Source organism: Salmo salar, chromosome ssa03 (assembly GCF_905237065.1).
Source record: "Salmo salar chromosome ssa03, Ssal_v3.1, whole genome shotgun sequence".
NCBI classification, from domain to species: domain Eukaryota; kingdom Metazoa; phylum Chordata; class Actinopteri; order Salmoniformes; family Salmonidae; genus Salmo; species Salmo salar.
Genome location: NC_059444.1, coordinates 24,605,304 through 24,619,753, shown reverse-complemented (window position 1 = coordinate 24,619,753; position 14,450 = coordinate 24,605,304). Strand labels below are relative to the sequence as shown.

General features: G+C 48.1%; 1 protein-coding gene across 2 annotated transcripts in view; it reads right to left on the bottom strand.

Moving 5' to 3' along the window:
* Positions 1–14,450, bottom strand: part of b4galt2 (UDP-Gal:betaGlcNAc beta 1,4- galactosyltransferase, polypeptide 2) — a 146,474-nt gene that overhangs the window by 115,951 nt on the left and 16,073 nt on the right. For both annotated transcript variants that reach the window (XM_014190597.2, XM_045714667.1), the window contains one exon: positions 13,577–14,013. In XM_014190597.2, the coding sequence (XP_014046072.1) occupies positions 13,577–13,904 (328 nt within the window). In that variant the 5' untranslated portion in view covers positions 13,905–14,013. The remainder of the gene's footprint in view (positions 1–13,576; positions 14,014–14,450) is intronic.

Genomic DNA, 14,450 nt, shown 5'->3' with positions numbered 1-14,450 from the left:
GCCACTCTGTCAAACTATGTCCTGTGGCATGCTACAGCCAATTTGACTGACTTCGAATTATAGCTCTCAACCAAAGATAAAAACATATTTTACAACACTCTGATGAAGCAATACTGCAGATGAGTCATGAGAGGTAGGGGAGGGTAGGTATTGCTATACTTGATCCAGGATATATACAATATGAAACAATATCTATATTCTCAAACCAAAAATATCCACATAGGAATCCTTGGTCATAATTGAACAAAATAGATTGATTATGGTCACAATAATGGCAAGATAACATAATGTGGACTTCTAAAATGTCAAAGCACAGCAACATCAAACTACAATGCATCATAACATCTGTACAGTGACAGCCAAATCACTCATACTATTATTTATAGTTCATGACCATCCAGCTAAGCTTATTGTATTAACAGGTCCAGGGTTAATCCAATAGGGCTGTCTCAAATCCTCTGATCTTTTTCATGTGCAATGTACGTACAGGTTAAAACTCTGTGATTCTGCATACCTCAACATGCATTAGAGACAATACATCAGAAATAAATAGATCAATTATAAAGCCAAGCCATGTCTCTACAATTCCTCTTTTTGAGAACAATCCACATGCAATATGGTATTCTATATGAAGTAATGCAAGCAGCAAGATGAACATCCACAACATCACACCTGCCCTGACCCACCTGCTCACACCCCCATCTCCAGCGTCCCTATCACTCTCCGCCACATGGCCTGAAGCTGCACCATTTTGTTTCTCTCAGTCGCCCACGCACTGTCAACATTTAGATAATAAATCATTTTCTCTCTCCATTGTGTTAACAATGGAGGATTGGTTGATTTCCAGTTTTTAAGTATACGATTTTTCAAGATGATTGACGAGAAAAGTATCATCCAAGCCATCGGGTGTCTCACTACACCCCCATATGCCATGTCTTCAAATATGCAGACAGGCAGATTAAAAGTACATTTACAGTGTAATACTTCTGACAGCCAGCTTTCTTATTCCGACCATAACTTTTGGACTTTATAGCATTCCCAGAAGACATTGATTAGTGAATCATTGTTAGTTTTACACTTAAGACAAATTATATACAATAGTTTATACTGGATTAAGCGTATATTTTCATTAAATGTAATTTCGTTAGTTACATTTCAACATTCCCTCCATCTTGTGCCAATATATACTGAACAAAAATATAAACGCAACATGCAACAATTTCTAAGATTTGACTGAGTTACAGTTCATATAAGGAAATCAGTCAATTGAAATAAATTCATTAGGCCAGAATCTATGGATTTCACATGACTGGGCAGGGGTGCAGCCATGGGTGGGCTTTGGAGGGCATAGGCCCACCCACTGGGGAGCCAGGCCCAGCAAATCAGAATGAGTTTTTCCCCACAAAAGTGTAAGTTCTTTTTAAGTCTTCGTTCCAACAGTTTAGATTTTTTTTCTAAGAGATTGTCAGTTGGATAGGCTATCCGCAAGGTTTTGAATATATTATCTATCATATGAATATCCTTTTCTGACTCAAATATGATTCCCTTAAGATTGCTCTGATGTCCAAAAGATTTAAAATCTACATTTCTTGATATGAAACTTTTAAGTTGCATTTATTTGAAAATATCTACATTGGCCAGTCCAAAATTGCTTTTTAATTCTGCCATGGAAATAAATGTATTTCCTATTAACAAGTCATTTATGTGGACCAATTTATTGGTGAATTCTGAAAAGCTATCGAAGGATATTTTCATAGGGTTGTGTTTTTAGGGAGTGATATTGGTTCTTGTAGAATACATTTCATTTTCTTCCTTATTGTTATAGTGTTCTTAACTATGAAGTTGTTCATGTTCTTAGCTTTATCCTTTGAAAATAGACACATAAAAAGATTCTGAGGATGAGCATCATCAATATGTACCCAGTGTTCCTCTTTAGTGAATTTAACTATATGTCGCAAGTAAAAGCCTTGGGTGGCGAGTTGATACAATTCCAAGTCAGGAAGGTTAAAACCACCCTCAGACTTAGGAAGATGTAAAACGTTCCTTTTATCCCAGGATGGTAAGAGTAGTAAAGATACTCTATGTGGAGACCTTTGTAACCTTTGTTAAAATGTTATAACCGATCCAATTGTCTGGATTTCCCTTCTGTTGCTGTGGCTTGGTGAAAGAGAGACGACGAGAGAGACTAAAACAATTCTGTAGCCTTGCAGATGACAATGTCATTCCTCTGTTTTGTCATGGATCATTTAGAGAGCAAGCGGCTCAACTAGTTAGGCCAGGCACATCTTAATGGTTTCCTGGGAGTGGAGGAGGAACGAGGGGATGGAAGCTATTTTCAATCCCCCCAAGACACACAAACCCGGAGCCTTGCTTTGGTGTTCATTGATTCTGTATCCACTATTTTCCACGAGACGCTGACCTGATGTGACAATCTTAATACCGACGCCCCATTAAATATCTGGATACATATATTTACTGAATCCTTGGCTGTGATAGGATGAGGATAGGAAACCATCTCATGTATATGCAGTTAAAGCACCTGCTATGCTGTTATGGTGTCCAGAGCACATTAGTGTCATTGTCAGGGTCATTTTGGATGTCTAGCTGGGTAATTGACAGTCACAGTATTATTGAACACATTGCAGTTTGAGTGGAGATAATAAACTGTTAACTTTTCAGAGCTCAGTCGTTTTCTTTTACAGTACATATGTCATAACATGACCCGCTTCCGAATTCACCGTCTGGGCTGAGATCGATGATGGTCTAAGTTTGCTCCAGGAAGCCCTTACAAACCGGTACAGTATTTACTCATACGGAATGTGAATGGATGGAACAGATGAATAGATGAAACATTGACTTCTGGTGGAACTCATAACAGCCCCATACCTCCACTATTCTCTGTTCTAGGATAAGAGGGCAACCTAAACGGAGACCACAGTCCTAAAAACACAAAGTGTTCTTTCTAGCCACCCAGAACATACTATTGTTCTTAACAAAAACGTGCAGCCCCCTTTTCAACATTACCATATTAAACTTGTATGAGGGTGCTCATTAAATATACTGCATCATGAACTGAATATTCACTGAGCATCACTGAGCACTGGGCGAGAGGCGGGGGGTTGAGGGGTGGAAGGTAGCCTGCGGGAGGCTAGTGGGTTGAGGGGTGGAAGGTAGCCTGCAGGAGGCTGGAGGGTTGAGGGGTGGAAGGTAGCCTGCAGGAGGCTGGAGGGTTGAGGGGTGGAAGGTAGCCTGCGGGAGGCTGGTGGGTTGAGGGGTGGAAGGTAGCCTGCAGGAGGCTGGAGGGTTGAGGGGTGGAAGGTAGAAGGCGAGAGGCTGGGGGGTTGAGGGGTGGGAGTTAGAAGGCGGGAGGCTGGGGGGTTGAGGGCTGGAAGGTAGCCTGCAGGAGGCTGGAGGGTTGAGGGGTGGAAGGTAGAAGGTGGGAGGCTGGGGGGTTGAGGGGTGGAAGGTAGAAGGTGGGGGGTTGAGGGGTAGAAGTTGGGAGGCTGGTGGGTTAAGGAGTAGAAGGTGGGAGGCTGGGGGGTTGAGGGGTGGAAGGTAGAAGGTGGGGGGTGGGGGGTTGAGGGGTAGAAGGTGGGAGGCTGGTGGGTTAAGGGGTGGAAGGTAGAAGGTGGGGGGTTGAGGGGTAGAAGGTGGGAGGCTGGGGGGGGTTGAGGGGTGGAAGGAAGAAGGCGAGAGGCTCGGGGCGTTGAGTGGTGGTGAGGGGTATAGGTAGCAGGTGGGGGGGATTAAGGGGAGGAAAGGAAGCCTGCGGGAGGCTGGGGGGTTGAGGGGTGGAAGGTAGAAGGTAGAAGGCAGGAGGCTGGTGGGTTAAGGGTGGAAGGTAGAAGGCGAGAGGCTGGAGGGTTGAGGGGTGGAAGGTAGAAGGTAGAAGGCGGGAGGCTGGGGGGTTGAGGGGTGGAAGGTAGCCTGCGGGAGGCTGGGGGGTTAAGGGGTGGAAGGTAGCAGGCAAGAGGCTGGGGGGTTAAGGGGTGGAAGGTAGAAGGCGGGAGGCTGGGGGTTAAGGGGTGGAAGGTAGCCCGCGGGAGGCTGGGGGGTTGAGGGTTGGAAGTTGCAGGCGAGAGGCTGGGGGGGTTAAGGGGTGGAAGGTAGCAGGCGAGAGGCTGGGGGGTTAAGGGGTGGAAGGTAGCCTGCGGGAGGCTGGGGAGTTAAGGGGTGGAAGGTAGCAGGCGAGAGGCTGGGGGGTTAAGGGGTGGAAGGTTGCAGGTGAGATGCTGGGGGGTTAAGGGGTGGAAGGTAGCGAGTGAGAGGCTGGGGAGTTAAGGGGTGGAAGGTAGAAGGTGGGAGGCTGGGGGGTTAAGGGGTGGAAGGTAGAAGGTGGGAGGCAGGGGGTTGAGGGGTGGAAGGTAGCAGGTGAGAGGCTGGGGAGTTAAGGGGTGGAAGGTAGCCTGCGGGAGGAGGGGGGTTAAGGGGTGGAAGGTAGAAGGTGGTAGGCTGGTGGGTTAAGGGGTGGAAGGTAGAAGGTGGGAGGCTGGGGGTTTGAGGGGTGGAAGGTAGAAGGTGGGAGGCTGGGGGGGTTGAGGGGTGGAAGGTAGAAGGTGGGAGGCTGGGGGGTTAAGGGGTGGAAGGTAGAAGGTGGGAGGCTGGGGGTTGAGGGGTGGAAGGTAGAAGGTGGGAGGCTGGTGGGGTTGAGGGGTGGAAGGTAGAAGGTGGGCGGTGGGAGGCTGGTGGGGTTGAGGGGTGGAAGGTAGAAGGTGGGAGGCTGGGGGGTTAAGGGGTGGAAGGTAGAAGGTGGGGGTTGAGGGGTGGAAGGTGGAAGCCTGGGGGGGTGAAGGGGTGGAAGGCAGAAGGTGGGAGGCTGGGGGGGTTGAGTGGTAGAAGGTGGGAGGCTGGGGGGTTGAGGGGTGGAAGGTGGGAGGCTGGGGGGTTGAGGGGTGGAAGGTGGGAGGCTGGGGGGTTGAGGGGTAGAAGGTGGGAGGCTGGGGGGTTGAGGGGTGGAAGGTGGGAGGCTGGGGGTTGAGGGTAGAAGGTAGAAGGTGGGGGTTGAGGGGTAGAAGGTGGGGGCTGGGGGGTTGAGGGGTGGAAGGTAGAAGGTGGGGGGTTGAGGGGTAGAAGGTGGAGGCTGGGGGGTTGAGGGGTAGAAGGTGGGAGGCTGGGGGTTGAGGGGTGGAAGGTAGAAGGTGGGGGTTGAGGGGTAGAAGGTGGAGGCTGGGGGTTGAGGGGTAGAAGGTGGAGGCTGGGGGGTTGAGGGGTAGAAGGTGGGAGGCTGGGGGTTGAGGGGTGGAAGGTAGAAGGTGGGAGGTTGAGGGGTAGAAGGTGGGAGGCTGGGGGGTTGAGGGGTGGAAGGTAGAAGGTGGGGGGTTGAGGGGTAGAAGTTGGGAGGCTGGTGGGTTAAGGGGTAGAAGGTGGGAGGCTGGGGGGGTTGAGGGGTGGAAGGTAGAAGGTGGGAGGTGGGAGGCTGGTAGGGTTGAGGGGTGGAAGGTAGAAGTTGGGAGGCTGGGGGGTTGAGGGGTGGAAGGTAGAAGGTGGGGGGATGAGGGGTGGAAGATGGAAGCCTGGGGGGTTGAGGGGTGGAAGGTAGAAGGTGGGAGGCTGGGGGGGTTGAGGGGTAGAAGGTGGGAGGCTGGGGGTTGAGGGGTGGAAGGTGGAGGCTGGGGGGGTTGAGGGGTAGAAGGTGGGAGGCTGGGGGGTTGAGGGGTGGAAGGTGGAGGCTGGGGGTTGAGGGGTAGAAGGTAGAAGGTGGGGGTTGAGGGGTAGAAGGTGGGAGGCTGGGGGTTGAGGGGTGGAAGGTAGAAGGTGGGGGGTTGAGGGGTAGAAGGTGGAGGCTGGGGGGTTGAGGGGTAGAAGGTGGGAGGCTGGGGGTTGAGGGGTGGAAGGTAGAAGGTGGGAGGTTGAGGGGTAGAAGGTGGGAGGCTGGGGGTTGAGGGGTGGAAGGTAGAAGGTGGGGGTTGAGGGGTAGAAGTTGGGAGGCTGGTGGGTTAAGGGGTAGAAGGTGGGAGGCTGGGGGGGGTTGAGGGGTGGAAGGTAGAAGGTGGGAGGCTGGGGGTTAAGGGGTGGAAGGTAGAAGGTGGGAGGCTGGGGGTTGAGGGGTGGAAGGTAGAAGGTAGAAGGTGGGAGGCTGGGGGGTTGAGGGGTGGAAGGTAGCAGGCAAGAGGCTGTGGGTTTGAAGGGTGGAAGGTAGAAGGTGGGAGGCTGGTGGGGTTGAGGGGTGGAAGGTAGAAGGTGGGAGGGGGAGGCTGGTAGGGTTGAGGGGTGGAAGGTAGAAGGTGGGAGGCTGGGGGGGTTGAGGGGTGGAAGGTAGAAGGTGGGGGGTTGAGGGGTGGAAGATGGAAGCCTGGGGGGTTGAGGGGTGGAAGGTAGAAGGTGGGAGGCTGGGGGGTTGAGGGGTAGAAGGTGGGAGGCTGGGGGTTGAGGGGTGGAAGGTGGAGGCTGGGGGGTTGAGGGGTAGAAGGTGGGAGGCTGGGGGTTGAGGGGTGGAAGGTGGGAGGCTGGGGGTTGAGGGGTGGAAGGTGGGAGGCTGGTGGGTTGAGGGGTGGAAGGTAGAAGGTGGGGGGTTGAGGGGTAGAAGGTGGAGGCTGGGGGGGTTGAGGGGTAGAAGGTGGGAGGCTGGGGGGTTGAGGGGTGGAAGGTAGAAGGTGGGGGGTTGAGGGGTAGAAGGTGGGAGGCTGTGGGGGTTGAGGGGTGGAAGGTAGAAGGCGAGAGGCTCGGGGCGTTGAGTGGTGGTGAGGGGTATAGGTAGCAGGTGGGGGGGATTAAGGGGAGGAAAGGAAGCAGGTGGGAGGTTGGAGGGGTTAAGGGGTGGAAGGTAGCAGGTGGGAGGCTGGGGGCTTAAGTGATGATGCTCAGCAGCTATTTATACCTTCCTTCCTTATTGAGAGAAGCCCTCTTCCTCAGAGCTACCCTGCCCTACCCCAGACAGGGAAACACATAAATAAATGCAAAACCCCAGTGTCACACCACCATTATTACGGGAAAAGACTCAAATTAAAACAGTGGGGGAAAAGAGGATGAAAGAGGCAGGAGAAGTTTGAGGATGAATAAGTAAAGAGAGTGTTCTCCTTTTCCTGTCTGAAGCTCAAAGGAGCACTGCATACAGCAGAAAGTCACTTACGTATACTGTACTTTACTGTGACGGTAGGTACCATCACTAATGGGGTCACTATAACCTATATTGAGAGCTTTAGTGGTGAATCTACTGTATGAGCGTATATATGCTGGATATGGTGCCATGCACTGAACCCCAAAGTAATGCAGTATGCCAACTTTTGGCCTGGAAGCTAAATTCAGATGTAAAAGCCTCAAAGATTTGAAAACCACCACCGTGTAAGCACAGAAAAAGTCCATTATTTTATTTGGATTTGATGGAAGCAGGTAGACATTCCGGTACAATGGTGTCCTTTCTCAAAGCACTTTAATAGCTTCGTTCAACTGACTTCCCAGTAGATATAGGCTATATGTCACCCCCAGACCTGGTAATTACTGTACGTGCTAAGCAAACAGCCATCCATAGCATCAACTTTACCCTCTCTCTCTCTCTCTCTGAGCTGTGCTCCTCCTTCAGAAAGCAACACGTCCACAGCAGTGTGATCCCACGAGGAGAAATCCAAATGAAAAGCCAGGGAAAAGGACTGGAGCTGTCTCCTCTGTTGGGGGGAAGTGAAGACCCAGCAGCATGCTACATTAAGGTTGGTCCAGCGCCCAGCGGCACTAAGACTGGTCTTAGTATTAGTACAGCAGGGAAGTATGACCTCTTTCTACACAGATCAGTGGTTCTGAGCTTCTGAAGACAGGAGGAGCAGAGTTATTATGACAATAACATCAGCACAAAGGCTCATTGAGGATACTGTAGGTGTGTGTTCAAGTTCAGTTTTTAACCTAAAGTAGACAACTCACTCTTTCCCATCTATTCCAAACCATGGCAACATATGAGTTAAGGGGTTTTGACGGCGTCATCGAGAAAAAGAGAGAAATTAATCAACTTATGGGTTGGACACCAACCCTAACATAGGCTAAACAACACCAGCACTGCACTGAGTGGGTACTATTCCAGCATTCATAAAACACTGCTCTCTCTACAACTCTGTGGTCCAAATATTCCAATATACTGCCACCATGACAGATATTTCCTTCCTCACGGAGAAGAGACGTTTTGCCATTACAATTTCTGAATTTGGTTGTTAGGGGTTGTGGAGATTGCAGATCCGTATTGACAGCTGACTTACTGCCATTAATTCCTCCTCGCCCACGAGAGAGAGAGAGAGAGAGAGAAAAATAAGAGTGTGAGAGACAGGGAGAGGGAGATGGAGAAAGAGAAAGCTGAGATGGGGGAGGGGGTGGGCGTCCATTCCAATATAAGTAGCACCTGTCAGCTGGGTTGGGAGGCTGGAGTCTCCCATATCTCCCCTGGCCAAGGCCTCCTCTCCCTGGGGCCTCCATCCCTCCCTCTACCCTCAACCACCATCTATATATATGCACCAGGCTGTGACTAAAACAGAGGTATTCTGAACCCAGGCACCTACTCCACTGAGAGGAGAGGCAGGGAGGCAGCTAGCTACCTGGGCTGGCCATGATGCACAACACCATGCAGCCTCCTCTCACTCCATGCTAGGGAAAGAGCAGGCAGTCACAACATTATAGCAAATCTAATTCAATAGAAATAGTCAAATTAGAGGCCTGGTAATACAATGCATGATGTACCCTATGAATAATTGATTCAAATGAATCTGGCTAATGAACCCTTATTCTGATTTGTGAAATTGGTTGACGACAACACATTCTTTCTCCATCCAAAAATGTAGGCTATCAACTGGACTTGTAGAGATAAACAAATGTATTGATTTGAAATGGTTGCTTCAATTACCATAATTTGCATAAACAGTAATCATTTCTGTATTCAGGCCCAAACTATAGATCCATGATACTTGGGCAACAGAAGCATCCGGTATCAAAGTATGAGAACACTTTCCGAATAGGCTGAGCTCAGCAAGAACACAGTTCAGCCACAACTTGATAAGCCAATCATCTTGTTCATTTTTTCCACTTTGAGCCTGTCATAGTGGGGTCATTAAAACAAGCCACCCAGACAACAGTAGATAAGCTACTTAAGCCTAACTACTGCAGTTTCTCCAGGCAGACATTTCTGTAGGAAAGTGATTATCTAAGAGAAGCTGAGGTAAACCGACAAGAACAACACAACACAGCTCGATGCTTGCATCTATCTAGCTGGACATAACATGAGGTAACGAATGAAAGTCAACGTTGGAGCTCTCTTCTTTGCAATGACATACATATGGATTGTGGTTAAGCCCATGCTTTGTAACAGGCTTTAGAGCAAGTCCATCAACCACTCATTGAGGTCGGGTGGGAGTGCGCGCATGCGTGCTTGTCTGCGGAGTGAATGGGAACCCCTCAGAAGTGCTGATGTGGCTCCCAAAGACATCCCAGTCAACAACCGAAAACTCAGTGGAAACCTCAACCCAAATAAATAATAGGGAAGAGAATGCATAGGAGTGGAAGGTCATGAGATAAAGAGTTGGTTCCCCACAACTCCCTCTCGAGCTTTACTTAAAACTCATTAGCAGGAGCTGCGTGGCAAAGGCCTGGTGCTCACATGCATATATGATTGCATAATGAACAGGAAACAGGAAAGGGTTACAATGACATTGTAGTGAATATGAAGGAATTATTCCTAAGGTAACTGGTATTGCAATAGCTTTAAATTAAGTATGCTGGAAGCCTGAAAGCATAGGAATAACTCAAACGCCACACAACTATATCTTAGTTGACTGTGTTTTCCTATATTTGAAAGAATACTGTTGTGTTTGGCAGTTATACTTTAATTTGGACTACAGGTGTTTCTTTAGATGAAATATTACAGGGAAGAATGCTGAAATGAAATCCATTGTATGTTTCACCCGGACGGGACAGAAAATCCTACAGAAACACTAGCTTTTACAGTAATTGGAGTAAACATTCGATCCACCACGTTTTAGAATGGAAAGTGGTTGCAAGAGAGAGTCTGCTGCTCGAAGACATGCAGGTCTCTATTCATCTATTTTCAGATTACCACACACTATACTAATTAGAGTAATTAACTGTTACCAAATCCACTTTTTCAGATTGAATAATGATTATAAGCTGTAATTAGTTTGCTGGCCTGGTTTAAGCCACAGTAGGACAATGTAAAAAGTATGACTATCACAGACCGAGGTTCGATCCCAGGCTGTGTCACAGTCGGCCGTGACCGGGAGACCCATGAGGCGGCGCACAATTGGCCCAGAGTCATCCGGGTTAGGGGAGGGTTTGGCCGGCAGGGATTTAGTTGTCCCATCGTGTTCTAGCGACTCCTTGTGGCAGGCCGGGAGCCTGCAAGCTGACCTCCGTCGCCAGCTGGATGGTGTTTCCTCTGACACATTGGTGCGGCTGGCTTCCGGGTTAAGCAAGCAGTGTGTCAAGAAGCAGTGCATCTTGGCAGGGTCATGTTTCGGAGGACGCATGGCTCTCGACCTTCGCCTCTTCCGAGTCCGTAGGGGAGTTGCAGCGATGGGACAAGACTGTAACTACCAATTGGAGAGAAAATGGGGTAAAAGTACAAAGAAATTAAACACATAAATACAAAATCTGTAGCCATGAAATTCTTTGAAAGGCTGGTCATGGCTCACATCAACAACGTCATCCCAGAAACCCTGGATCCAATCACTATTGCACTCCACACTGCCCTTTCCTACCTGGACAAAAGGAACACCTACGTGAGAATTAGGGCTGACCCCATTTAGTCGACTGGTCAATTGTTTGGTCGATAGTTTGTTGGTTGACCAAGATTTCTTTAGTCGATCAGTAGCAAAAAGAAATAAAAAATTCATGGTGTACCAGACACCTGTCTGATTCGCGCCTGTCTGAGTGGAGGCTGTGGGGATGGCACTGTCCATCAGTCTGTGCTACTGAAATTATATATGGTTATATTACGTAAGAACAATGGTGCAACACTAATAAAAATATTACTTTATAACAAATGCATTTTCTCCCGTGTTGGATAGTGGTTGCTGTCCGTGGTTCTGAAACACATCAGTGCGCTGTTGAACTGGCACCTTTTCCTAGACCATGTTGCTATGTACATATTACCAAAGTTATCCAGCATATTGATGTTCTGAACAATGGAGGGGGAGAAGGCAGCAGCCCTTGCCTTAATTGACAAAGAAAAGTGAGGAGAGAAGAAATTCCAACTTAATTAGGTCTATAATCAATAGCCTAAGTGTTAAATGAGCCTGTCTTTATAAATCATCCATATACAGTACATGTATACTGTATCTACAGAAATACAACAGATCCTGCTTCTGTTGCCTGTTTGAGTGTTTGTTGAATAGCCTACTGGTTCCATGAGCACCAAGCCTCAGGCAAACACAACATGTCGAATAAACAATTTCACAAATTCAACTGTTTTTAATCTTTGCCATTCTGTAATAAAGGCTTTACACTCTTTTTTTCATTATAACAGCCTCTCTGGTATTACTTATAATTTATTTTGTGTTGTTGACACTGTTCCAAATTGTCTGAAAAATAATATTTATAATAATAACAACACTGTTCCCCGGGCGTCAAAGACGTGGATGTCGATTATGGCAGGCCCACGCACCTCTCTGATTCAGAGGGGTTGGGTTAAATGCAGAAGACACATTTCAGTTGAAGGCATTCAGTTGTACAACTGACTAGGTACCCCCCTTTCCCTTTCCTTAGTAACAACAACCCTCCTTTTTCTTGATCTCCTTCTTATTGTTATTATTATGATTATCATTATAATAATAAGTTTGATGATCATAATAATAAGTCATGTAATTATTATTAGTAGACTTAGTATAGCAGCCTTGGGTCCCGTGTGGCTCAATTCGTAGAGCATGGTGCTTGCAAAGCCAGAGTTGTGCGTTTGAGTCCCACTGGGGACCAGTTTGAAAACGTATGAAAAATGTATGCAATCACTACTGTAAATCGCTCTGGACTAATGACTAAAATGTAAATGTTGTATAACCACTATCGAGCTGTAGGCCTAAGAGCAGTTCTTCGGACTCCCTCTAGTCATTTCAGTGTCTTAATTATTTCATCAAACAGTGCGCTTAAAGCATCAGACAAGCTCAGTGCAGATAGTCGATTTGAGTAATACACAAAATGTTGACCAATAGATTGGTCAAAGGACAGACAACTTTTTTTGGGGGGGGGGGACAGCCCTAGTGAGAATGCTGTTCATTGACTACAGCTCAGCGTTTAACACCATAGTGCCCTCCAAGCTCATCACTAAGCTAAGGACCGTGGGACTGAACACCTCCCTCTGCAACTGGATCCCTCAACACGGGGGCCCTTCAGGGGTGCATGCTTAGTCCCATCGTGTACTCCCTGTTCACCCACGACTGCGTGGCCACGCACGACTCCAACACCATCCTTAAGTTTGCCAATGACATGGCAGTGGTAGGCTTGATCACAGATGACAATGAGACAGGCTATAGGGAGGAGGTCAGAGACACAACAACCTCTCCCTCAATGTGAGCAAGACAAAGGAGCTGATCGCGGCTTACAGGAAAAAGAGGGCCGAGTACGCCCCATTCAGATCAACAGGGCTGGGAGCGGGTCGAGAGCTTCACAGTCGTGAAAAGGGCACGATAGAGCGTATTTCCCTTCAGGAGGCTGAAAATATTTGGTGTGGGACCTCAGATCCTCAAAAAGTTATACAGCTGCACCATCGAGAGCATCCTGACTGGTTGCATCACCGCTTGGTTTAACAAGTTCTCGGAATCAGACTGCAAGGCTCTACAGAGGATAGCACGTACGGCCCAGTACATCACTGGAGCCGAGCTTCCTTCCATCCAGGACCTCTATACTAGGCGGTGTCAGAGGAAGGCCCTAAAAATTGTCAAAGACTCCAGCCACCCAAGTCATAGACTGTTCTCTCTGCTACTGCACAGCAAGAGGTACTGGAGTGCCAAGTCTGGAATCAAAAGGCTCCTGAACAGATTCTACCCCCAACCCATAACACTGCTGAACAGTTAATCATATGGCTACCTGAACTATTTGCATTGACCCCCTTATTTTATTTTGATTTAATACTATTTTTTTCACTGACTCTCTTACAAAGGCTCGATGTACACTCTAACTACACACACACACATACTACACTGACACTTCAACACACACACACATGCATTTTGACTCCACACACACACACACATTTTATTGTGTTACTATTTTTCCTTGAGCTAATTTTTCTTACTTTATTTAAACTCTGCATTGTTGGTTAAGGGTTCGCAAGTAAGCATTTCACGGTAAGGTCCATACCTGTTGTATTCGGCACATGTGACAAATACCATTGTATTATATTTGATACTGGTACCCAGTGTATACATCCAAGTTATCGTTACTCATTGTGTATTTATTATTAATTCTATTATTTCTCAATTTTCTTTCTCTCTGCATTGTAAGTTAGTAAGAACTTCACTGTTAGTCTACACCTGTTGTTTATGAAGCATGTAACAAATAAAATTTGAATTGATTTGAGTATGGTTTGGGTCAGCACCCTAATGTGAAAAATGTACTACGTCATTAGTCATTAGTGTAAAGGGGGATCATCACCTACCCAGACCAGGGGGTATCTCCGGGCACGGTGGTATAGGTTTGGCAGTTGGTGGCGTGTGGTTTCCCTCAGGTCGTACGCTGGGCAGCAGCTGGTCTGCGGTGGCCAGGTAGCTGGCGAAGGTGGCGTTGGGCCGGCTGAGGTTGTAGTAGTAGTGGTGTCCGTTGCGGCTGGCGTTGCGGCCGTTGTTGAAGCGGCTGAAGATCTGGTCGAAGCGCTGGCTGTAGACGTCGAAGTAGAGGATCATCATGATGACGAAGTGCACCAGGCAGAGCAGCAGGACAGCCTTGCAGATGCGCTCCAGGGTCCGGCCTAACATCAGCCGAGTCATGGTTGAGCCTGCCGCCCCTGCCGCACAGTCTAGGGCATCCGCTCGGTCGGTCACTCCCCTGGGCCTGGGCTGGCCTGGACAAATGCTGCACGCTGCCTCACTCTATCACCTGTGGGAGGGCCAGGGAACAACATTACATTATGTTCACACTAAATTGATATTTTGTTGCCATTTAAGTAAATTAGGCCCAACACAGGAAATGAGATGCAAATCACAGTATCTGTATATGTCATGTACATGTTTCCAAGAAAATAAACAACAAGAAATAAACCAAAAGCAACCTACTCCAACCAACAACGTGATTTGAAAAACATTTATAATAAAATGGCTTGACTGGACTCTCCGCTCTCTCCCCTGGCAGGATCACAGGTGGAAACATCATGGGGAAAGCACCAGATATCAAAGATGACTGCCTGGCTCTAACCTAGCAGATAGATAGATTACCCAGGTGCAATGTGGAGGGAGGGCGGTGGGATGGAACGCCACTGTCAATGTCAGACCCAACTCTATCTCACCCGGCCGGGTGTCACTCATTGATTTTCTCAC